This window comes from Monodelphis domestica, chromosome 3, assembly GCF_027887165.1.
Source record: "Monodelphis domestica isolate mMonDom1 chromosome 3, mMonDom1.pri, whole genome shotgun sequence".
NCBI classification, from domain to species: Eukaryota; Metazoa; Chordata; class Mammalia; order Didelphimorphia; family Didelphidae; genus Monodelphis; species Monodelphis domestica.
The window spans coordinates 381,538,619-381,565,401 of NC_077229.1; the positions used below are offsets into that span (position 1 = coordinate 381,538,619).

General features: G+C 33.6%; 1 protein-coding gene across 12 annotated transcripts in view; it reads left to right on the top strand.

The window, feature by feature from the left end:
• The window catches only part of CTNND2 (catenin delta 2), a 1,175,163-nt gene that overhangs the window by 632,626 nt on the left and 515,754 nt on the right, over nt 1–26,783 (top strand). For all 12 annotated transcript variants that reach the window (XM_001364153.4, XM_016431422.2, XM_016431423.2 and 9 more), the window contains 2 exons: nt 19,636–19,670; nt 20,119–20,235. In XM_001364153.4, the coding sequence (XP_001364190.2) occupies nt 19,636–19,670; nt 20,119–20,235 (152 nt within the window). The remainder of the gene's footprint in view (nt 1–19,635; nt 19,671–20,118; nt 20,236–26,783) is intronic.

Sequence of the window (26,783 nt, forward strand, 5' to 3'; positions counted from 1 at the left end):
TCTAGTTTTTTAATTTGCATCCCCAAATCATTGACCTTTGCCCTTCCTAATTTGTTAATATATGAACTCAAGGATATAAATTTCCCCCTTAGTACTGCTTTGGCTGCATCCCATAGGTTTTGAAAGCATATCTCATCATTGTCATTTTCTTCAGTGAAGTTATTAATTGTTTCTATGATTTGTTCTTTAACTAAACGGTTTTGGAGAATTGTATGTTTAATTTCCAATTAACTTTTGATTTTCACCTCCATGTACCTTTACTAATTATTATTTTCATTGCATTATGATATGAGAAGGTTACATTTATTATTTCTGCTCTTTTGCACTTGTTTGCAATGTTTTTATGCCCTAATACGTGGTCAATTTTTGTGAATGTACCATGTGCTGCTGAAAAGAGGTGTATTCCTGTCTTGTCTCTCTTTATTTTTCTCCACATATCTACTAACTCTAATTTTTCTAAGATTTCATTCATTTCTCTCTTACCTCTTTCTCATTTATTTTTTGGTTTGATTCCTCTAGTTTTGATAGGGGAAGGTTCAGAACTCCCACTAGTATAGTTTTTCTATCTATTTCATCCTTAAGCTCCACTAGTTTCTCCTTTAGAAATTTGGATGCTATGCCATTTGGTGCATGCTTGTTGAGTACTGATATTTCCTCATTGTCTATACTGCCTTTTATCAGGATGTAATTACCTTCCCTATCTCTTTTAACTAGATTTATTTTTACTTTGGCTTTTTTGGATATTATGATTGTGACTCCTAACTTCTTTTTATCAGTTGATGCCCAATAGATTTGGTCCCATCCTCTTACTTTCACCCTATGTGTATCTACCTTCCTCATGTGTGTTTCTTATAGACAGCATATAGTAGGGTTTTGGATTCTAATCCATTCTGCTATTTGCTTGCGTTTTATGGGTGAGTTCATTCCATTCACATTCATATTTATGATTACTAGCTGTGTATTTCCCAGCATTTTGATTTCTACTCCTGGTCCTGCTTTTTCTTCTTTCACTATTTCCTTCTACACCAATGTTTGTTTTTAATCAGCCCCCCTAGTTCCCACCCTTACTTCCCTTTTACTCCCCTCACTTTTTATTTTCACCCCTTATTTTCCCTGCAGTCTTTCTAAAACTACCCCCCACCCTCTCCCTCCCTTGTACTGGTTCCCTCCCCACCAGTCCATTTATTACTCTTCTACTCCCCTATAAGGTGCAATCTCTTCTCTGCCCCAATGGATTGGATTGTTCTTCCCTCTTTGGTTCAATTTCAATGCATGTAAGAGTTCAGTATTTCCTATCTCCAACCTCTTTACCCTTCTAGTACATTGATGTTCTCCCCACTCCCGCCATGAGCTTCTTTGTGACATAAATTTACCCCCTTTTGTTTCTTTTCCCATTTTTTAGTATTAACCTCTTTTTTATCTCTAGTTGCTAGTATATATATATATATGCATATATATATATATGTTGATATATATAGAGACATGTATATGCATTTATGCCTATTTGTGTCTTGTCATTTCATCCTATACAGTTTGTCACTGTTTTTTCTAAGTGTAATTCTAGCTGCCCAGGTGATAATTACAATTTTTTAGAGTTACCAATGACCTCTTTTCTTATAGGGATACATAACATTTTAACTTATTGAGTCTCTTAAAAATTCTTTTTGTTTTGTTTTTCTTTTTTCCCTTTTTTTTAATTGCCTTTTAATGATTCTCTTGAGTTCTGTGCTTGGTCATCAACTTTTCTGTTCAGGTCTGGTCTTTTCTTTTATAAATTCTTGGAATTATTCTATTTTTTTGAATGACCATACTTTCCCCTGTAAGAATATACTCAGTTTTGCTGGATAGTTGATTCTTGGTTGTAGACCTAGTTCCCTTGATTTCTGGAATATCATATTCCATGCCTTTCAGTCCTTCAATGTGGATGCAGCTAGATCCTGTGTTATCCTCACTGTGGTTCTATGGTATCTGAATGACTTCTTAGCAACTTGTAATATCTTTTCCTTTGTCTGATAGTTCTTGAATTTGGCTATAACATTCCTGCATGTTGTCAGTTGGGGACTAAGTACAGGAGGTGATCTGTGGATTCTTTCAATCTCCACTTTTCCCTCTTGTTTTAGAATATCAGGGCAGCTTTCTTGGATAATTTCCTGTAGTATAATGTCCAGTCTTTTTCTTTTGTCATGGTCTTCCAGTAGACCAATGATTCTTAAGTTGTCTCTCCTGGAATGATTTTCTAAATCGTCTGTTTTGTGAATGAGGTGCTTCACATTTTCCTCAATTTTTTCATTCTTTTGATTTTGTTTTATAGTGTCCTGCTGCCTTGTGAAGTCGCTTGCTTCTAATTGTTGTATTCTGGTTTTTGAAGATTGGATTTCATTCCTAGCTTTTTGTTCATCCTTCTCCTTCTCATCTTTCATCTCCTTTGCTTCATTTTCAAGCTGATTAATTTTGGTTTTCAGGGCACTGTTTTCTGTTTCCAGATGACTTATCTTACTTTTTAAGTTCTTTTTCCAGTTGTATTCAGCCTCTCTTAATTGTTTTTTGAATTGTATTTTGAGTTCTTCCAAAGCCTGTATCCAATTTGCTGGAGTTTCTGCTATTTTGCTTGATGTTCCATCATCCTTCTCTGTTCCATTTGCTCTTTGTTCATTGCCTGGATAGAAGCTGTCGATTGTAATTTATTATTTTATTTTTCTGTTGTTTGGGTGGTTTAATTAAGGTTTGGGTGTATTTAATTGTTGGTCATCTTCCACTGTCTTTTCTTTAGTCTGGGGTTTTTCTACATAAAAATTATCAATGGTCAACATTTTCTTCTTGTTTCTCTCTCTCTCTCTCTCTCTCTCTCTCTCTCTCTCTCTCTCTCTCTCTCTCTCTCTCTCTCTCTCTCTCTCTCTCTTTTTTTTTTTTTGTATTTCTGGATTTTGTTCCTGGGGTTGGTGGCCATTGCCTTGTTCCTTCCTGGTAAGATGTCTAAGTGAGGAATGTTGATGATCTTTGTATTGGGCTCTGGAGAGGTTTTTGCCATGAGAATATTTTCCCCAGTCCTCAGCAGTGTCCAAGTGCTCTTATTGGTAGGTATAGCCCCTAAGAACTTAAAGATTGCCTTGCAGTGGTCTGTGAGTGGAGTGTAGGCATGTCTCTTATTATTACTATTATTGAGTACTGGAGAGGTTTTTGTCCAGAGGCTATTTTTTGGATCTCTGTGGTATTTTGCTGTGAGCCTCCCCTCTCTGCCCAAACTCCACAACCCCTTATCTCCACATTTCCTCAGACTCCCAGTGTTCTGAGTTGTTTCTCTTAGAGCTAAGTCTATGTTGAACTCAGCCAGCCTCCCTCCTAGAACTTATAAGTTTGTCCCGTGCTTGCTTGGACTCTGGAAAGGTAGGTAAAGTGGGGGAGGGGTGGTGAGCTCACCACTTTGTAGGGGAAATTACACCCCCTTTTAGGGTGAAAATGCCCTAACTTTGTCTACCATCTCTGCTGTGTCCTACCATGGAACTCCTTCGCTAGTGTGATTTTGGTTTTATCTATTTGAGGCACTCTGTCTCTATCAGTGGAGAGGAGGAGAGCTCTACTCCTACTCCTACTTGACCAGGAAATCTTTAGTCAAAATTTTGCTTCCCTCTATGTTTTGTTGGTTTTGATGCTCCAAAATTTGTTTTTAGACTTGTTTTTATTTGCTTATTTATTTTGAGATTTTGGGGGGATGGGTTGGTCTGGTTCAGCATGTTCCTTACCCTGCCATCTTGACATTAAGGAGTAGACATCTCCATACAACTACTGTTTGTTAGATAGATTGATGTTAGATAGATGTTAGATTAGAAAATCTAAAGGCAAAAATATGGTAATACAAACTCATAAAGAATTCAGACCCTAACTTTAGGCAACATTATATTTTTGCTATTTCCTCCAAATAACTTTCCTTTAGGGAAAGAATGCTTCTTTTTCATCTTTTTATCCCTAGCATCCACCACAGTGCCTGGAACTTAGTAGTTACCTAGTAAGTGGGAGTTGAACATCTGATTCATAGCATGATTTGGTGTGAAGCAAGATAAATGACTACGGGAAAAGCACTTGACCTTTCGAAGCCTCCATTTTCCCCATTAGTCAATCAACAAAAATTTATTAGCCACTATTCTCTAACTATTTTGTTCTCAGAAGCCATTTATATTCTTAGAAATTATTAAGGACCCTATGAGTTTTATCTATCAATATTTACTTTATTAGCAATTAAAACTGTTACTTTAAAATATTTAGTAAAATTTTAAAATAATAATATATGCATCAAAGATTAGCATAAATAACATTTTTTTGTGAAAAATAATTATATTTTCAGTTTGGAATGACATTATTTCATATGTTTTTGCAGATTTCATTAATTTCTAACTTACTAGAAAAGAGATGTATTTCATATCTGTCTATGCATTTACTCTTTTGGAATATGTTGTTTTGATTGAAGTATATGAAGAAAATTCTGCCTTACAAAGATATGTATGTGATAACCTGGATACAGCTTCAGTAAAATCCTCTGACTTCACCCTATAGCCATCCATTCTTCAGTCTTCATTACCTATGTCCTATACCTTACATGTCCATGTATCCTAAGACTCATACTTTATTCTTTTTTGTGTATGCCACCTCTCTGCATATGGTTCCATCAATTTCTATAGGTTCTATTATTATATTTATGTAGATGGTTCTCACATTTATATATATACAATTCTAATTTCTCTTCTGAATTCTTATATCATCAACTATCTATTGGACACTTTAAATGATAGTCCCATACATGTCTTAAATTCAGTGCATCCAAAAGTGAAGTAATTCTTTCTCCCCCAAAAGCTTTCTCTCTTCTTAATTCCACAATTTCTGTAAAGATGATCATTATCCAAAAAAAAAAATATGATCATCATCCTTCCCGTGCCCCAGGTTCAGAAGCTTAGAATCACCATCTACTCTTCTTTCACCTTCTATATCCTCTCTCTAATCCATCTAGCCAGCTGCCAAGTAAATATTCATAAAGTAGAGTTCCAACCATGCTCAAAGAACTCTAGTTATTCCTTATTGTCTCTAAGTTAAGTTACAGCTTCTCCATTGGGACTTTAAAGCCCTTTGCCATTTGGTTCCTGTCTTTATTTCCAAATTAATTGCATGTTATTCCTCTCTATACACTATAATTCAGCCAAACTGGTCTACTCTAAGTTCTTCTTTACACAATTCCATCTCCTATGCTTTTCCTTTGCATAAATTGTTTGCAATGCCTGTAATTCTGCCCCACCTCCCCCTATACATATGTGTGCACCTTTACCTATGTTTCTTAGATTCTCTTTTTCTCATCAAACCTCAGTGTAAGAGCCCCCTACATAAAATCCATGTGAGTTCTTAGGTGATCTCCCCAACTACTTGTATACAACCCAACTGGCCCAATTACTTGTATTGACTTACATGTATCCATATTATTTTTCCATATATTCTAGTTTCTTTAGGTCAAAGGCTATATATTACTTTTTATTTGTATTTCTATTGCAGAACAACTAATAAATAATTAATAAATACTTGCTGGTTTTTGTTATTTGAAGCTCCAGGGTAAATTACACTAGGATCCAATCCATGTAAATTAATTTAGAATTTTCCTTAGCAGACGTGAAGAGTTGGGGGCTGCATTCCTAAAGCTACTCCCAGGTCATCAGTAATAAAAGTGTCTATACATTTCCTACTTAGTCTGTTTCTATGACCATATTCAAAGCTTTTGCTAAATGTTAAAGGCTGAAAGTACTGTACTCCATTGACATAGTACTAAATAAGCCCCTTTTCCCATGATGCCACAGTGAGGCAAAATAACATGTTTAGCATAATTCCCTGTGCTAAATAAGGTGAAGGAAGGCAGTGATGTATAAAATTCACAAATATTCAAACAGGTTATTTAATCAATAAATTCAACTTCCCATTACAGGTTACTAACATCTTATAAAATGATAATATTGAGTTTTTTCTCATTGCTCCTACCATGTCTACAGGTATTAACAGAAGAATCTATGCCTCAGAATTCAACATGAACCCATCCAAAGGGAATTCTTTTTCTCCAATCTTTATAAGTTGTCATCAATGGCATTTATTTTACCTTCTTCCCCTACAAAAGAGAATAAGAACTGTACTTATACCTTTTTAAGGATAACCCTTTCTTGGAGATCCCTTAAACATATAATTTCCAATTTCTCCAGGACTTTGTGTTCACTACTATTTCTTTCTTGTATATCTTGTATATTGAATATCAAGAGATAGAGATTGAATCCTCAATCTCTCAGCATCTAGTGGCTCCTTTTCTAAAAATGTTCAGATATTCTTAGCTCTACAGCTCCCCTCCTTTTGTTTTTCTCCTTCCATCTAACTACTCTTTTGTATCTTTTCTCCTTGTCACTACTAACTTTTCTTATAAGGTGATGATTCCTCCACTTCTTCATCACTCACTTTTTTGCCTCAACCCATTATAACCTGGCCTTGGCCTGTACCACTTTACTGATATTGTTCTCTCTTAGTTCACCAATCATCACTAGATAGACTGGCCTTTTGTTATACCCTCATCTTCACTGACCTCTCTTCAGCTTTGCACTCTGTTGATCTTTCTTACTCTCAAAGGTATTTCTTGTAACTGGTTTTTCTGTTTATCTGACTACTTTTCCTTTGAAATATTTTCCTTTCCTCAATTCAATTTTGATTGTTCCTAAAGTGATCTTGTCATTGACCCTCTTCTTGATATTCGTACTCTTTCTGTAGCAATCTTATTCATGTGATTTCAGCTATTACTTTCTATGCAGAATTTTAGATTTGTATTTTCAATTTTAATCTCTCTTCCAAGGCCTAGAACTATAACCTCAATTTCTTTAGGACTTCTCTACCATACTGTTCCACCTGTACCTCAATTCAATATGTTCAAAACCAAGATCATTAGCTTCTGATTTTGGTATTTTATAGTCCTATTTTTACTCTACAATTCAACCAAATTTGAACAACTTCTGATTCCAAACATTTTCATATGCTTGTACCACATTAGTTCATACTATTCTATATGCTTGGAATATTTCTCTCTGGTATTTACTTGTTAAACCTTCAATACTTAATAGGACACGGTAAGATATGGCCAAATGTTTATTAAACTGATTCCATTTCAGAAGAACTCAATTCAAATCATGTATCTCTCATCAACTTGCCTTGTACCTTTTAATAAGTCTTTAACCTTACCTGGCATCAGTTTCTTCACTATAAAATGGTCATATCACATCTCATAGCTGGCAAACTGGTTTGCTGTAAAGAAAACAATGACAGGAAACTATAACAGGAATCTACTTATATCTTATAAAAATGTGAGTTGTTGATGTTTTTAAATATTTCTGAAACCCTTGGCCTCATCTGTATTAAGTTGTCCTTTGTTCCATCCTCCTAGGGCCCTGATTTTTGTGGAGTTAATTCATATTAAGATTTTAAAAAGGGATTAATGTATTCCTAATCCTATGTATACATAATGGTAATAACTTTAATTTCCATGACAGAATGGTAGAGAGCAACAGCTTTGATCAGCGAGTATTTTGGGAGCTGGGCAAGTTGTAACATAAAACAAGGTGTTTTCTCAGTCTGAGTCATGAATCCCTTAGATTTATTCTTTGAGAAAATGTTTTAGATCTCCATATTATTTTTAGAGCATGTTTTGAAGAGGAATTCATGAAATCATTAACAATGTATATTACCACCTACAGTCCCTTAAAATAGTAGTCTCTGTTTTTATTATGCTTTTTTAAATTAACCATATACTCTAACACACATATTTATTTCTAAATTATACACATGTTCTATTATGTATATGTACATATATACAAACTAGGCATATTATGAAACTTACATAAAAATAGGTAAGTGTTTTGAAATGCTAATATTTGATGTTATACTCAATAGTCTCTGCACCTTATGCAAACTGGCAGATGCTGTATGGAAGAGAAATTGTAGAAATTGAGATAGTTAAGTCAGGAAGAAAAATTATGAAACTATTTTAATATTCTAGATAAGACATGGTGAGGTCTTGAATTTGGGTCATAATGTATATGAGCAAAAAAAAGAGTACATAAATGAAAACATCGAAGTAGAATTAACAAGATTTAGAAAGTGATTAGATACATGAGAGAGATGGAAAATAAGACTTAAAGATATCATAGAAATTGAGAAAACCTGAATTACTGGAAGGAGTCTGGTACCTTTGTTAGTAACTGGGGCATTTAGAGCAATAGTCAGTTGGAATGGGAGAGATAATGTAATGAGGTCATGATCTACTCTTTACATTGAAATAACTCAACTGTTTTGCTTTTCTGTACCCTGGAATTAAAATAAGAGATTTTTTAGACAAATAACATTTCTTATTGCTGCAACTACATTGTGAAAGTAGAATACAGCTTACAATGGGGGTAAAATGAGTTTATTTCATAAAATGATATGTAGTATGACACATACATGGTTCATTTTTGAGGCAAAAACATGAGCTCTGAGGGATGGTAGAAAAAGATACACCCACCTTGTAAGCATGCAATTTACCATTAAAATCCTATGAATGTGGAGCAGAACATGGGTAGAGCTTTTATCACAAACCATTCTTTATTATGTGTTTTAAACAAAACTGAAATGAATTGGCAGTCTATAAAAAGGTTTTGCATGCATTAGAGTAAGCTCAGTGATTTTCCTTTAGCTCTATTTACTTGATTTCAAACAAAGCACAAAACAAAACAAAAAAAAATTTAAAATATTTCCTAACCATAAAATCTGTCTAAAAGTGGAATAACTTACCTTGGGAGGCAGCTCTTGAAAGGGCTTTTCTTTTCTTTTCTTGAAACAGTAGTTGGATGGCCACTTATGAGGTGTGGTATGATGGGATTCCCTTTTGAGTATGGGTTGAATAACATAGTTATTGTGGTCTCCTCCAATTTTATAATTCTTTGATTCTATATCTTTTTGAGAGAAAAGAAAAGAAAGTAGAGAATATCAGGATAGAATTGCTTCTAATTATTACTCTTTAAAAGTGACAAGGCTAAGCAGGAGCTAATCAGTTTATTTGAGGATATTATAGGCAGTATCCTGAGAATTTCAACAGTTAACCAGTATGTGATTCACAGGAGGACAGAAAAATCCTAGCTCTTTATAAAACCAGACACATGTTTGGAATGACATCCACTTTTAAGAGGTAGTCTAAGTTGACAATGTAAAAGTTAGATTAATTTTTGGTGGACAAACACTGTATTATTAATGAAAATAAAAATCCTTAGGGCTAAGAGATTGTTTCTAGTCCCAAATCTATTACTGTTTAGTCATTTGTCCTATCTAACCTGATCACCATTTTCAAAAGCACATAATATTAGGAGGGTAGATCTAGGTATCTTAATTCATGATCAGACCTCAGAAATCACCACGTACTATCCTTTTATTGTACAAATGAGGAAACTGAGACCCAGATTGGTTAAATGATTTGCCCATTATTACACTGATAATAAATAGCAAATCAAAGGGTTTCATCTTTTCACTCCAAATCTAACACTTCATTCCTTACTAGTTTTGACATTTCTTAAATTCTTAAGATAGATCTGCCTTAGGAAAAAAAAAATCCTCACTTTGTACTACATGGATAGTGTGGGTATAATATTTAAATGAGTTTTCAATTCTAAGCTTTTTTGAATTAAGTTGGATTTATTAAAAGTAAGCAAAGATTTAACTAGATATAATTTCAGGATTATCATTATATCATATACTATTGCTGTTTATCACTCAGAAAATTTCAAACTCAATTCCTAATGTGCTGCTAATAGACCAGTCCAATGGGAAACATAATGGAAAGGAGAAATGTTTCTTAAAGCAGTGTTCTTATATTCATTTACATCAAACATTTGTTCCCCAGACACAGATTTAAAGATATGAATCTAATTCATTTCATGCATTTATTCAGGGTCTACTACTGAAGAGAAGATTAAAAATGTCAAAGCCTTTTGCTCCTGTGAAACCCATGAGTCATTCATAGCAATTCCTTGAACAGAGCAACAGACCTAGTGAAAGAGCTGTACAGAGATGATCATTCTCAAAATAATGACTATCACTACTTGGTATCAAGATTGCTTATCAGTTACTGACATTCTGGGGGGAACTATAGAATCACATGTGCCTAGGTAATATATATGAAGAGATTTTGGCTGCAAGTAATTGCTTACTATAACATATCCACCATATAGTTAACAGGTCACTAAATAAGTCTGTCGGCATCATAATTCATCTCGACAGACTATTCCTTTAGCATGTTATTCAAATGAAGGTTTAACTTGCTACCTGGAAATGGTTTCTCTTTTCTTCTAGGGGTATGCTACAGTGAGATATAATTATAAACAAATAAAGTTCTATCTATCAATATGAAAGTAATGTTTACCAACTACATTATGAAACTGGGACTTTTCCAAAGGAATTATAGGAGAATATATGCTGTGTTTCCTAAATATAAAAAAAAATGGATATTCACTTTATTTGTTGTTTAGTGAAGTCTGACTCTACATGAGCCTTTGTACAAGGGGTTTTCTTGGCAAAGTTAATGGAGTGGTTTGCTATTTCCTTCTCATTTTATAGATGAGAAACTGAGGCAAATAAGGTTAAGAGACTTACTCTAAAAAAGAAAGTTAATAAATATGTATCAATCTGGATTTTCAAGAGTTATGAGCTTACCCTATAAGGATGAAATTTTCTTTTAAAATCTATGTACATGTAGCAGTGCCTATGTAATTATATGTGTATGTGGATTATGTTGCCATAGAAATGTGTATATATATATATATATATACACATCATTATGAACATATGTAACTAAAAGGACTGATAAATTTTATATCTATATTTTCTTATTGTATAATTACAATATCAAATATGCAAATAGTTCTCTGATCCCACTGATTTGGAACTTTTCTAGGACAATGCAAATTTCAATGAGTCCATATCTGATTACTTTATGGGACATTTATACATGCTTTTCCCATATATTTTCCACAGAGCCTCTATTCAGTATGCTTAAAGACTTCTTTTATTTCTTCTGAAGTCCTGAAAGTACCAGGAAGGTACTCTGGATGTCCAACTGTCATCCTTTGCCACATGACTATTTCATGTTCTCTTTTTATCAATGCAATTTCTTAATGATTTTTAACTCCTGTTCTTTCTAGGAGTTTCTCATTGGTTATATTTTAAAGTATACTCATACCTACAATATTTATTTTCCTCATACTTCATAAGATATTTTTAATTTTGTGCTAGTTATTATATTTCATGCTTTGATGGCATGTATCAGTACTAGTAGATTATTGGCATTAAAATTTTTAGCATTTGATTTCATGGAAAACTTGGAGTTATTAAAGGAGCTTTGCAATTTTTAGGAGGCATTCTAGGCTGTTCTTTTCCTGTTCTGCTTTGGGCCCAAATCATTTTCTCCCTAAAATAAATGCCTCAGGTAGACATGGACATACTGATAGATAAAGTGTGTAGATTTTTCCAGTTAAGTGCATATTGCAATCTGCACAATAGAAATTTTTTTTAACTTTTCTGTGTGAAAAATCAGATCCAATTCTGATTGATAGTAAAACCCCTCCATCCAAGAGACTCTGAAATATTCTGGGGCTAAAGGAAGTGAACTTGATGTCATCTACAAATAGAATTGAGTTGACTTCTGGTGCCAAGATGGCAAAGTAAGAAACACTGGGAGCTGACCACCTGCCTTCCAAATGATCACAGGAGAAAAAAATGCTTCAAAAGGTATCCTGAAATGGCAGAACCAACAGAAGAAATGTGATGCAGTGCTGTGGCCCAGAAAAGCATGGAGAGACAGCAAGGAGGATTCAACTCACTAGGGGATGAGGAGAGAGAGCTGAACAAACCTCAGAGGAGCTCAGATGTAATTCAGCACAAGCAGCAGGGGAAAGAGCACAGTTGGCTCCATCCACTCTCAGCAGGGGAAGAGCAGAAACCAATGTAATACAGAACAAGCAGCAGTGGGAGGAAAGTGGCCTCACATAGTCCAGCCAAATCAGAGGCCAGGCATGACCCAAAGTCAACAGCAGTGGGAGGAATTTAGCCCAACAATGTCCAGCCTTGGCAAGATTGAGCAGATCCCAACTCAACCCAGCTGAATTAAACAGCTGCAAATGTTCACACAGCAGGCCAACCAGGCCTCCTCTGCAGATTGCTCACTGTAATAGAGACAGCTTAACTTTTATTCCCATAAATTTGACAAAATTATCTATATATGATGTATATACATATATTATATATTTACAACTGACCCTAGGAGACTGCCAATGAAAACATTTGTGCAGTCTTCTGATTTTCTTTAACCTAGGCAACATTTCTTTTATTTGTACAAAACTTTTCAATTGAACAGACTCAAAATTCTCCATTTTGTATCTCACAATGCCCTCCATTTCTTGTTTATTCATAAATTCCTCTCCTATCTATGAATCTGATAGATTTGTTCCCTATTCTTCTAATTTGCTCATGATATCTCCTTTTATGTCTAGATCATATGTCCATTTTGATCTTATCTTAGTAAATGGTATAAGATATATACATATATATGTATATATAATATACCTAATTTCTGGTTTTTATCAAATATTGATTCCTTCTCCTAGTAACCTGGATCTAAACTTTTGTGAAATACAAGAATGTTATAATTTTTACTACTGTTTGTTCTATGTCTATTCTGTTCCACACTATTTCTTATCCAGTAACATATGGTTTTGATAATTACTGCTTTGTAATACAGTTTAAAATCTGGTACTACTAGATCTCCTTCCTTCATATTTTTTTTCATTAACTCTCTTGATATTCTTGATCAAGGGATAAAAAAGGAGAATATACCATGAAAACATAAAAGGAAAGTTGGGGATGAATTATATCATATGAGGAGGCATGTAAAAATCAGTACATTGGAAGAGAAAATGGGGGAGTGGGTAGGCAATGCTTGAACCTTATTGTCAGCAGAATTGGCACAAAGTGGAAATTAATAACCACACTCAATTAGGTTTAGAAATCTATCTTACCCAGAATGGAAGAAGGTAGTGAGGGAAATGGGAGAAAGACAAAAGAGAAGGGGAGCTTAGGGAGGCAAATAGTCCCTGTCCCAGGGAGGTAAACAAAAGCAAAAACCTTTGTGAACAGGGAAAGACTGAAAGGAGAAAAAAAGAATGATGAACAGGGCAAAAATAATATGAAGGGAAACACATACAGTTAGTAGTCTGAGCTGAATGTGAATGGGACAAACTGTGATTTTTAGATTCTCTCCATCTTGCTTGGTCTAGCACCCAGGAATGTGCACACCCACATTACAGGGCATGTACTAGCAAATGACAAATCAGAAACAGCGGAAAGACCGCTGGGCTGTCCTAAGTCAAGCTAAGCTATCATTGGTACAGATGAGATGCAGGAAAGTAGCGTAAAACCATCTATATAAGGCCTGTCACTTCTCTCTCACTCTCTTTCCCGGGAGAGGCAACTCTGGCTGGCAGCATGGTAAGTGTTCCTACCTCTTGGTGTGATGGCAGCTATTTGTCTGGGTTTGACAGTGAGTTTGCCTTTGAGCTGATTCAGGCTCAGACATCTTGGCTGAGCCCTTTTGGAGTTCAGGCTGATTCCTTCCTCCTTACTTTCTAGAGCCTCTGGTCTTCTTTCTGCCACTAGCCAAGTGGGAGAAATCCTCCTTCTTCCTTCTTCTTAATATCTTTCCACTATATCAATTAAACCACCATAAATTTCCAGCTGACTTGGGTATTTTATTATTTGGGATTTTCCCTGGCGACCAATTAAATTTAGATTTTAAGTCCCAACATTAAAATTATCTTTATAGAACTCAACTATAAAACAGAATAGTAGAACAATTTAACAATATGCTGTCTATAATAAATTCATTTAAAACAGGGAGACATTCACAGAGTAAAGGCAAAGGACTGGAGCTAAATCCACCATGCTCCAATAAACGTTAAGGAATCAAGGGTAGCAATTATGATCTCAGAAAAATTAAAAGTAAAAATTGACCCAATAAAAGAGAGAAGGAAGAAAATTACATATTGATAAAAGGAACATAAAACCATGAGGTTATATCAATATTCAATGTTTATATACCAAGTAGTATAGTTGTATTGGTGAATCTATGGCACATGTGCTGGAGCATGCCAGAGAGGGTTGTTCCTTTCCCCCTCTCCACGTGAGCCCGAGAACATTTCTCACATCACCCACCACTCTGCCCAACAGCCCAATGGGAGCTCTTACTTCCCCACCTCATTCTGTGTGAAAGGGGGTGGCTCGCATGAAGTATAAAGGTTGCAGTTTAAGCACTTGGTCTCTAAAAGATTCATTATCATTGGTCTATAGTTTTCTTTCTCTGTTTTAGCTCCTCCTGATTTAGGTATCAGTACCATATTTGTGTCATAAAAGGAATTTGAAAGAATTCTTTATTCCCCCATTTTCCCATATATATTATGTAGTAATTATGTTAATTGTTCTTTGAATGTTTGATAGAATTCACTTGTGAATCCATCTGGATTGAAACCTTTTTATTAGGGAATTCTTTAATGGTTTGTTCAGTTACTTTTTCTTTGATGGGGTTGTTTAAATATTCTATCTCCTTTTTTATTAAATTGGGCAATTTATATTTTTGTGAATGTTCATCTATTTAATTTAGATATTCATATTTATATAGTTGGGCAAAATAACTGAATAATTATTTTAATTTCTTCTTGATTGGTTGTTATTTTATCTTTTGCATTTTTGATACTGGATTTGGTTTTCTTTCCTTTTTTAAGTAAAATTAACCAATGGTTTATCTACTTTTAAAAATAAAATTAGCTCATTTTTATTGGTTCAGTTGTCATCTTATATTAAATTTTTTCACTAATTTTGAGGATTTTGAACTTGGAGTTTAATTGAGGATTTTTAATTTGTTGTTTTTCTAGTTGTTTTTTTTTATTTCATGGACAATTTATCGATCTGTTTCTTTCTCTATTTTATTGATGTGTTCATTTAGAGATATACATTTCCCTTAAGTGTAGCTTTGGCTACATTTCATAAATCTGGTATGTTATCTCCTCATTGTCATTCTCTCTAGTGAAATTGTTTATATGATTTATTATTTGATCCATTCATTCTTTTGAATGAGATTATATCTTTCCAATTTTTCATCTTTTGGCCATTAAATGTAATTTTTATTGCATAATGGTCAGAAAAGGATGCATTTAATACTTCTTTTCAACATTTGGTTGTGAGTTTTTGTGCACTATCAAATGGTCAATTTTTGTGAAGTTGCCATGTATTGTAAAAAAAAAAAGGCATATTCCTTTTTATTCCCATTCAGTTTTCTCCAGGGATCTATCATATCAAAGTTCTATTTACCTCCTTAACTTCTTTATTACTTATTTTCTGCTATATTTATCTACTTCTGAGAGGGGAAGATTGAGCTTTCCTCATTAGTGAAGTTATACTATCTTTCCTCCTGTATGTAATTCATGTAATTTCTCCTTTAGGAAATGTGTATGCTATGCTATTTAGTGCATATATGTTTAATATTGATAGAGTCTCATGGTCTATGGTCCCTTTTATCAAGATGCAATTTCTTTTCTTCTCTATTTTGATTAGATCAATTTCTACGTTTGCTTTGTCTGACATCATGATTGCTGCCCTTGTTTTTATTTGACTTATGCATAATAGATCCTGATCTAGCCCCTTATTTTTACTCTAAGTATGTCTCCCTGCTCTAAAGATTTTTGAAACAGTATATTGTGGAATTTTTTTAATACATTCTGCTATATTTGTCCATTTTGGGAGTGAGCTCATCCCATTCATATTCACAGTTATGATTAGTAATTATGTATTTCCATCTATCTTATTTTCCCCTTGTTTATCCTTATCTTTCTCTATCTTCCATGCTCACAAATATTTTGCTTCTGACCATTACCTCCCCCAGTTCACCATCATTTTGTCCATCTGTTATTCTCTCTTGATTCCCTAAAGGGTAAAGCATGTTTCTGTAGCTTATTGAGTGTGAGTATTACTTTCACCTTGAGTTAATTCAGATGAGAATAAAGTTCACACATTGCCATGACACCCACCTCATCTTCTCCTACACTCCTACTACTCTTAGATTGCACTTCATGTGAGATAGCTTAACTCCCTTCTATCTTTTCTCATCTCTCCATATTTTTCTCGTTCCAATCCCTTGGTTTTTTTTTTTTTTTTTGTATATCAACTCATAGTATTCCAATTATTTCTGTCTTTCTGTCTATGTAAACTCCTTCTTACTGTCTTCGCAAGCATTTTAAGTACTTTAAGAATTTTGAGTTCTTGAATACTTTACATGACTCAAGTATCAAATATATCTTAAGTACCTTAATTATTACCTTACTATTCTATAGTACCTGAATGTATTAACTTCACCCTTATTGAAACTCCCTTAGGTTTTAACTTTTTTGTTTACCTTTCTTTGCTTCTTTTGGGTGACAAATTGGGTCATCAAATTTTTGTTTCACCTTTGATTTTTTCGTCAGGAATATCTGGGAGTTCTCTCATTAAAAGTTACTTTTCTCCCCACTGAATGTTTATGCTCAGTTTTGCTGCAATGTGGTTCTGGGTTGTAGAAATTGAGCTTTTGTCTTTTAGAATGTTATATTCCATACTTTCTATTCTTTTAATATAAAAGCTTCCAGGTCTTGTGTAAACTTGCCTGTGGCTCCATAATATTTGAATTGTTTCCTTCTGACTGCTTGCACTATTTTTTACTTGTGAGAGCTTTTGAATTTTTCTATAATTAGTCCTGAGATATTTTATATTATGATTTTTTAGAAGGTAATCAGTGAATTATTTCAATTTCTATTTTTGCTTTTTGTTTGAGGATGTCAAGGTGGTTTCCCCTGATGATTTCTTATATTATGGTGCCTAGGTTCTTTATTTTTTTAAATCATAGCTTTTAGGTATTCTGATGATTCTTAAATAATTTCTCTTGCATCTCTGTGCCTAGTCAGTTGTTTTTTCCAGTGACATATTTCAGAGTTTCTTTTATTTTTTACTTTTTTGTGGTATTTGTCTTAGTGTTTCCTTATTCCTTATTGAGTCATTAGTTTTCATTTGTTCAATTCAAATTTATAGGGAATTATTCTCTTCCTTGACCCTTTACATTTCCTTTCCCATTTTTTCCATCATCATCTTTAGGAAGTTGTTTTCTTCAGTGATTTTTTTGGGGGGTTCCCCTTTCCATTTGGTTCATTCTTGTCTTTAGAAAAGTGTTTTCTTCAGTGTTTTTTTAGGCTCCCTTTTCATTTTGCCAATTCTATTTTGAAATTTACTGATTATATCATTTATTTTATTGTTTCATTTTTTACCTCCTTTTCAAGTTCTTCCAAGAGGTCTTTGGGGCCTAACATCCTTTCTCATTTTACTTTGATATTTCATATGGTTTCTTCTTGCCACTGTTGTCCTCTTCTGAGTTTATAATTTGATCTTCCCCATCCCTAAACCAATTTTCTAAGGTTGTTTTTTTTTCTTTTGCCTTTGCTTATTTGCGTAGTTACTCTATTTTTTTCCCCTTGTTACCTTGTCTGTCTTTCTATGCCTGCTCTGTTCCTGGTGTAGAGGGAACACTCCTCCAAGCTTGCAATGTAGCTTTGTCTGATGCTTGGAGCAGGTCCAACTGTTTGTGAGTCCCTCACTTCCAGGGGGTGAACCTACTGGCTTCTTATGAGAAGGCTTGCAGCAGTTTTTCCAGTTGGATTCTATTCCCCCTGCTTTAGGTTCCCCTGTTGTCTCCTATGTTGGGCTGCTCCTTTATCTGTCCTTTTGTTACCTCAGGCCATGTGGAAATGGGTATGGATAGCATTGGGCTGCTCTTCCACTAGGCCCTTTCATTTCCTCATGGCAAAGGGAATTGGGTAGGGCTATCAACAAGTTGCTGCCCCTCCTCCTTTTTTGCCTCAAGATACAATTCCAACTGCTCTGAACTCTCAAGTTTCCTCACCTCAGGCCTCTTTAAGTCTTGATCTTCAGCTGTAACCTCTCTGCTGTTTTGGTATCTCAAACTACTTGGCAGCTCTCTGACTTGTTGCCTAAGGCCAAATGGAAATACTCTTGGTCACTGTACACTCTGCCACATCTCCTGATGTAGCACTCACTGTTCTTTCCTCTTATTCCAGTGAGATATGTCCTAACTGATTTCCTTTGTTTTTAGACCCTTTATGTTCTTTTCTGTGTGTATGGAGAATTTGGATAAATAGAACATTCCTTACTCACCCATCTTAGCGCCTAGCATGCAACTCTAAACTTCTGTTTAAATTATAATGATGGCTGGTGTTATTTCTTGTAACTCTGTACTATATTTTGATTGCCAATTATTTGTTTGAATTATATAGAATTAGGTTTATGCACCATATATTTTCTCCTTAGTTTTGAACAGATTCTTACCTTATTATTAACAAATCATAAACATCTGTAGATACATTTGCATTTTGTATAGATATAATTCAACTCTTCAAAAATAATCTGAACTTAATATGATGTATATTCTGCTTTTAATGATATAGCATATTAATAGTCAAATATGGATCAATAAAATATAAGAAAAATAGAGGTAGGCCCATACATGTGTATTTAGGAACAAATCATTAATATAAATGAATATGAATACTATCCTTTAAGAGAGATCTCTCTTTCAAAGTGTATTTGAACCAACCCATTAATAACCAATTGTTAACTGAGTTTGAAATTATCTGAGTATTAAAAATGATATAAAAATGCTAAGTATATTATATGTCTATAACATGCTTTAGGACATCCATATCAAAATATGTTTTCAATCATTTTAGTTTCTACCTTGGACAACACTTATCTCAATTTTTCAGTATGAAGACCCTATGTAGAATGCCTAAAGAGAGCCAATAGATTTATTTTATTCCCCGTTATAGCATTCAGGGGGTTCTCAACCTTCTTTATGTCAAGGATTCTTTTGGCAGATTAAAAAACTTACGGAACCTTTTCCAGAATAATACTTTTTAGTATGTAAAATGAAATACATAGTATTATAAGGAAAACCAATTATACTAAAGTGAAGTTACAAAAAAGATACTTGTATGTTTTGTACCACAGTTTAAGTGCCTCTGCTTTGTACTGAAATAGACAAACTACCAAAAAATGTTATAAGTATTCTATATCTTGCATTCTTTGCAAAGTCTATGACAGAATTTCAACTTGTCCTTTAAGATACCTAAAATCATTGAAGACCGTGCTTATAATGAAACTATCATTATGTATTTTTTGTTAACCAAAATATTCATATAAATGGTGAGAACAATTTCTTTGCCTTAGTCTTTTATGGAAATGGCATTAATGGTAGGTTTACAGTCATTAAAATGGGTACATTAATATTTTATATTCATGATAAATGTAATCTAAATGTACATTAAATAAATCAGTTAATTTTTAATGATGATATAGGAAAAATAAATGATTCTACTTTATTTTCCCAAAACATAATTTTTTATGTAATGAGACTAATTTTTTAATCAACATATTATACATATTTATTCTCTTTTTTTGCAGTTCAACAGAAGAACAGTTTCATTGGCAAACACAAGGTAAAGTATAGAATCATGTTGGAAATTTAAAGTTTGATATGAATCTAAATTAATTTCACTGTACTTATGAAATAAAAGATATAAAGAAATAAAATGAACAGGGAATACCATGAAATTAAAATTATTTATGAATAGCTTTATTTTGAAAAGTGTGATTGGAGTGGATTTAGTGGAGTGCTTGTCAATTTCTTGCCCAATTTTAGTATCTCAGGAGAAATAGTCTTAATTATTCCTGATGGAGAGAGAAAGAGAAAGAGAGAGAGAGAGAGAGAGAGAGAGAGAGAGAGAGAGAGAGAGAGAGAGAGAGAGAGAGACTGAGAATGTGATACTAATCTGAGAAATCACTCAGGTGACAATATCAAGCTTCTTTTAACTATCAGATAAAGTAGAGAAAAGATAATGCTGATTATGGAGTGAATTTTTTCATTAATGTATTTATTTTAAATAGATGGTCAGAAAGATATAGAGGATGAACTTACAACTGGTCTTGAATTGGTAGACTCCTGTATCAGATCACTTCAAGAATCAGGAATACTTGATCCCCAGGACTATTCAACTAGTGAAAGTAAGTTTAAAGAACCTTTCCTTCTTTGTCTACTGTTCCATATTTATTTTTCAAAGAGGCTTGCAGTGTTTCAGAAGAAAAAGCATTGTGGAATTTGGGTCCTTCTTTCATCCTTTAACCTAGAACATTTAAATTAGTTAAACCATCTATTAATTATATACTTATATTCAGGTTATCATATTCAAAAACCATTCAAATATTTCCACAGTTACCAATCAAACAAAAGGGACAAATATTTTACAAAACTCAAAAAGGAGCTCACCTATATTCTGTGTTCAATAATTCATTCCAGTTATTTTTTAAAATAACTCCTCATAACTGTGAAAATAGGATATGTCAAAATTTCTCTGTCTATACTGAATAACAACATTAAAATCCCATCAAAGAGTTTTGATATTTGCAAATGAATAGAAAATATGTGTAGTTGAATGAATCCATTATGAATGTTACATTTTTGCTCATAACAATAAAAAACAAATATCTCTGAAAACATCATTAAAACACACACTTGCTATGGGAATTACACTATTAAAAGGCAGTAGGATGTTTTATTCTTGATTTTTAATATATGACTTCTTAAAGCTCATCAAGAATGTTCCTTTGAAGAGAAAGAAATTCAGAATACAGTATCCTCCTTATATACTTTTGTGTATAGACGTATAATTTCTTATTCTATGACCTGCATTTACTCTCTATAGTTCTATAACCTTTATTGTCCATGGAGAATTATAGGCCAGCATCATCAGGAACTTCCAAGACCAATTTAAAATGAAATCTATTCCCTTCAACAAGGTAGGTGGTCTGATCTTATAATCCTTGCTATCTGTATTTTGTACTGAAAAAGTCATACCACCATCATGGCCCAAAAGAGTCTCCTTATCAGTACACCATGGTGAATTTCACTGTTATCATAGAGATATAAAGTGACAGAAATTGGAAAGAATGTCAGAGACCCTTTAGTACAGTCCCTAATTAAAGAATGAATGGTTTCATGTTTCACTAGGGAAAAAAATGAGGTATTATGTTGAGTTTCTTCTTATAAGCTGCTCCTTAGTTCACATTTCCTATATGCACCCTGATAACAATTTCTTTCACTCCTGTCTTGTATGAAGAGGTGACTCTTCTTGTCAAAGCAAACCCTTTTAATTGAATAAGTGATTCCATTCATCACTTTTTCTCTAACAGACTATCCCCTCTATCAACTCTACACCATTACTTGTATTCAGTCTCTCCTTGCCTATTGACTTTTTTCCTTCCACTCCTCAAAAAACCATAACTCAATCCCTTATTGTTATCATCCTACATTTCTCCACCCTTTTATGGCTAAATTAATTGAAAAGGCCCTCAATAACAAGTTCCTTCACCTCCTTTCTTCCTATTCCTTTCTTAACTCTAATTTGTCTTTTAGCCTCATTATTCAATTGTTCTCTACAAAGTTGCTAATGATCTCTTTTTCTTTAATGGAATGGTTATTTAATAGAATGGTCTTTTCTTAATCCTCATCCTCCTTGACCTCTCTGCAACATTTATCTTTGTTCATCATTCTCTTCTCCTTGATACTCTTTTCTTTCTTGGTTTTCATGACTATAGTCTATATTGTTTCCCTTCTCCTCAGTCTCCATTGTAGGATATTTATTCAGGTCATACCCATTAACATGGGTGTCCCACAGGACTGTCATAGACCCTCTTGTTTTTTTCCTCAATACTATTTCATTCAAGTCACATGGATTCAATTATTCTCTCTATGCCGATTGTTCTAAAATATAATTATGTAGTCTTGACATTTCTGTTTATTCCCCATCTTGCATCTCTGCCCATTAGACTTTTGGAGCTGGATACCCCAGGACAATTTAAACTCATCATCTCTGAAAGAGAATTATTTTCCTACAAAATCTTCCCATCATCCTGACTTCCTTCTCACTGTCAATGTTACTACCATATTCTTTGTCATCAAAGCTCATATTCTAGGTGTGATTCTTGAGTTGTCCTTCACTCCTCTACCATATCCAATTTGCTACTAAAATCTGTTGATCATACCTTCCTAAGATTTCTCATATTTTCCCCTTTCTTTCCTTAATACACCACCATCACCCTGGTATAGGCTCTTATCATCTCATACCTAGATTATTTCAGAAGCTTCCTGATTGATGTCCATGCCTCAAATATATATCTTCACTAATAACAAAAGTTGTCTTCTCAAAGTTCTCTACTAATTAAACTCCAGTTGCTTCCTATCATACTCTGACATTTGAATGCCCTCACAATTTCACTCTTTTTTACTTTTCCAGTCTCCTTATACCCATCACTACACCAATCCCTGTCTGATAACATTGGCATCCTTGATATACCTTGAACAAGATTCTCTATTGCCTGACTTTGAACATCGTTTATTTAATGTCTCCCAAATCTGGGAATGTTTTCCTTCCTCATGTCTATTAACTACTTTCTTCAAGTCCCAATTAAAAATCTATCTTCTACAGGAAATCTTAACCTCACCCTTAATTTAAAGGCCTTCTTTCTACTGATTTTCTCTAACTTATCTGGTATACAACTAAATGACATGTTGTTGACCCCATTAGAACTCTTTAAGAGGATGGACTGTTCCTCTTTTTTTCCTACTCCAAGTGTTTAGCATAGTTTCTGACTCTTAGTAGGTACTTAATAGAAGTTTATTGACTAACCAACCCTGACATTACTAGTAAAAAGTAACCTTCCAGACTAGGCTTGAAGATTTCATAATAAAAAAAAGAATCCTACTTGTTGAGTCATCCCATTCAATTTTAGGATAACTCTAGTTGTTAAGACATTTTAATATAGATGGCACTCACAAGAAATCTCTTGAAAAGTTTATTGGTGATTCGTATATGATTGATTTTCAGTCTACTTAATATTTATTTAAAATGAATATGTTTCAATTTAAATTTTGGGAGGTGATGGAAGTATATAATTTTTAATGAAATTGTTTACTGAATTGCGAAAAGATTCAAATCATAACCAGAAATTTCATAGAATTTTAAAAGAAAATTTCAAGACAATATCTTTTCTCTTCTGATCTGAAAGTACAGTGCTTTTGTAATTGTGATCTGAGGCTTAAAATTGTCTCTTGAAATATCTCTATCTTTGTGACCTTTTTGCAAAATATTTGGTAGACAGAAACGCTTATTTTTAAGTGACATAATAACAAGAGTGTATTAAATTAAATGTCTATGTTTGGCTTGCTTTTACAAATCTCTTATGTAATTCAATTAAAATACAATTTAAAATTTAGCTGTACTAACCCATCTTTCTGAAAGAATAATAGCCATTAGGAAATTGCTTGTGCTAGATACTCAAGATGTGAGGAAATATAGAAAGAAAACAAACACTCAAAGGACATATAAAGAATAGATTTCTATTATATATTTGTAAATGCCTTCTTTTTTACATAAAAGCTCTATGTACATTTTACCCAAAGCATGTCTTCTTTTCCTTCTGTTACATATTATTTTAAGCAGATTACACTGCCTACTCAAAAAATGATGGCTATTGCTTTAGAAGAGAGCATATTAATGAAAGAGACACAAGCAGAAATATAAAAAGTATGTTATTTTTTAGATTATGAAGAGGAGGAAGGAATGTACATTTTCTAAATGAAAAGCAGTTACTGCCATCTGTGTTATAAATGACTGCTGGGATTAAAATCTAAGTTTAGAGATATGAGAAGATGAGTGAAAATGTCCATCAAACACATAATTGTGTTTTGTAATTGACAAGGCACATAGGTACTCAGAAACCAGTTATTATGCTCAAATGAAGTGTGGACATGATAAGGTATTGAGGCTTGGAGGAGAATAAAAGAAGAAAAATCACTCAAAACCTCTGAAAATGGTCAGCTAGAGAAGAAGTAGAATTTAAGAAATCAAAATATCTTTAAAGTCTATCAGTTTTACTTTGGGGGTCCAGTGAAGAATATCCCAGTCAATTTTACATTCTCACACTGTATCTCCAGCATTGACTCAGCAGGTATGGAAAGAAAAGAAGTTATCAGCCAATCAATCTACAACTATTTATTAGGCAACTAATACATGTGGGGTCCTGCGCTAAGTGATGGGATATAGAATGAATTATATAGGTCTAGAGCAATTCCTGCTCATAAATATATAGTCTCAGAGCCAATACTCCAAGGCAGAAGAGTCACAAGGACTAGGCAATTGAAATTATGACTTGCCCAGATTAAGAAAACTTGGAAGTGTCTGAGGGCAATTTGAACTCAGGATCTCTTGTCTCCAAGCCTGATTTCTATTCCCAGAGCCACCTAGCTGACCTAATAGTAATTTCTTGAAAACTCAAAGAAGAGAGGCATGAGTGGTCAATATTTTGACATGCAGCAGAGAGACTGAGAAAGTTGAGTACTGATAAAATACTGAACACTAAGATAGAACAATTACAAAATCATTGGTGACTGACTGCCAATGAAGGGAGCAGTTTCAGTTGAGTGATGAAGTCAGAATCTATATTACAAAGTGTTGAGAGGTAAATGGAAGAAGAGGAAACTAAGGTACAAACAAAATACCTTCTTTTCTACTTAGGTCTCCTAGAATCCTACAAGTATGCTACTCATATAACAAGTGATAATTGAATTAGTTATCAGATAATGATGTCTTCATAATTTAGTTTTTTAAATTTTTTACCATAGAAAGGATTTTCATTGGATACTTGGATTGCACAATAATGTTTTGAAAACTGAGTCAGAGCAGAAGGACAATGACCTGGGAATGGGATCCATCAGAAAGAAGAAAGTCTATATTTGTAAATGGCAAAGAACTCTGAGTTACACTCAAGTTTCTCCTGGAAACAAATGTTCATTATTTTAGCATCAATATTCTTTCCAGTGATGCTATTTGAAGACAAATTATAGAATAATTTTGATTCTGAATAATTAAATTTGTAGGTCATCTGATGATAAATGAATGGTGTGATGGGCATGAATATGCTACAATGTTTAGTAGAATCATGATATCAAAATATTTGTTACTGGAAATGGAGGTGGCATGTAGAAAAAGTAAGAAATAAACAGTAGACATGCCAGATATTCCACTGGCATCCATTCATTATCAAGAGATCTAGCATAAACCCTCTAGCATATTGTGTTGTCATTCTGTGGAGAAATCTTTACATATTTAAAAGGAACTAGAATCACACCATATAGAAAGGTATGGAGGGTTTGCAGTCTGTGCACCTACATTTATCACAGATCTATCAAAGCATTGAAGTACCAAGGGGTCCAGTATATTGTCCATCTAAGAAAAAGTGGAGATAAAGAAAAATAGATTTTAGGCTTTAATTAGATCTGAGAAACCAATGTTAGATGAAACAAAATTATAGGGAACGTCTAGTCCCATGTCAACAATATTTATCTATGGTTAACTATATAGCATTTGCTGCAATGTTTCATGACTTTTCCATAGATTTTGGTTATAATGGATAAATGATGTTTTTGAGAGATGATGCTATTTGGAAGAACATTGTTGTAGATACAGCAAAAATTTCATAGTATTTTTGAATCATATCATAGAAGAGAAAAGCAACAAATTAAAGTCTTACATTTACAAAAAAATATGCACATTGCTCTTCAAGGTTTTCAATTTTTGGTCTTCATAACTAGCTTATGTGAAGTTTCTTTACCCTTCCATAGTTATTTACTATGATGAACATCAATCTATCATATTTGCATTGATCACTGAGCTTGATTTTTACATGAAAAAGAGGTTATATACTTTTTGTGCTTTAACATATGCATGTTAAAAAAAAGAAGTCTGAGGAAATAAAGTTACTTAAGAAAGAAAATAGGTGTTGGTGAAAGTATCCAGATTAATTAGTAAATTGCTTAATTATCTTATTCAAAAAGTTATTGAAGTACCATGGCAAGAGAGATATGACTAGGATCGTATTTGATGGCCCATATGGCCAATAAAATTCTCAGATGCCTTTGAAACTATTCATCTCAGTAATAAACTGTACTTTAAATATCCTTCACCCTACTTTAACGTAGTAAATTGGAGTAAATCTTAATTTTTGATTCTTTTACCTTTTAGTTATATAGTTTCTACCAAGAGGTTCTCTCTGTTCTAGTCCAGTGCACAGTGCTGAGCTTGGTTCTACAGGAAAATAGATTTTGAATCTCACCTCTGACACTTTCTACCTGGGCAAACTGTGGCCATATAACTTAGCCTCTCTGAGCCTCAGTTTTCTTATTTGTAAATGAGGATAATGATACCTACCTCATAGGATTGCCCACAAGATCAAATGAGATAATATAAAGTACTTTGTAAAGCTTAAAATTCTGGATAAATGACAAATATTGAGTGATAGCTTTAAAATTAGGGCAACTACATTAATTCATGTGACTTAGTTTAAAACGCTTTAAAACTGGAAGCTGAGGTTATATGTTCTTGGCAAAGATGAATTCTAGTTTGCATTAAAGTGTCCTGAATATAGGTGATAGGCAGTTTCAGGTCTATCTGGATCTAATCATCCTCCATATATGAAAGAGAAGGCAGAGGAATTGC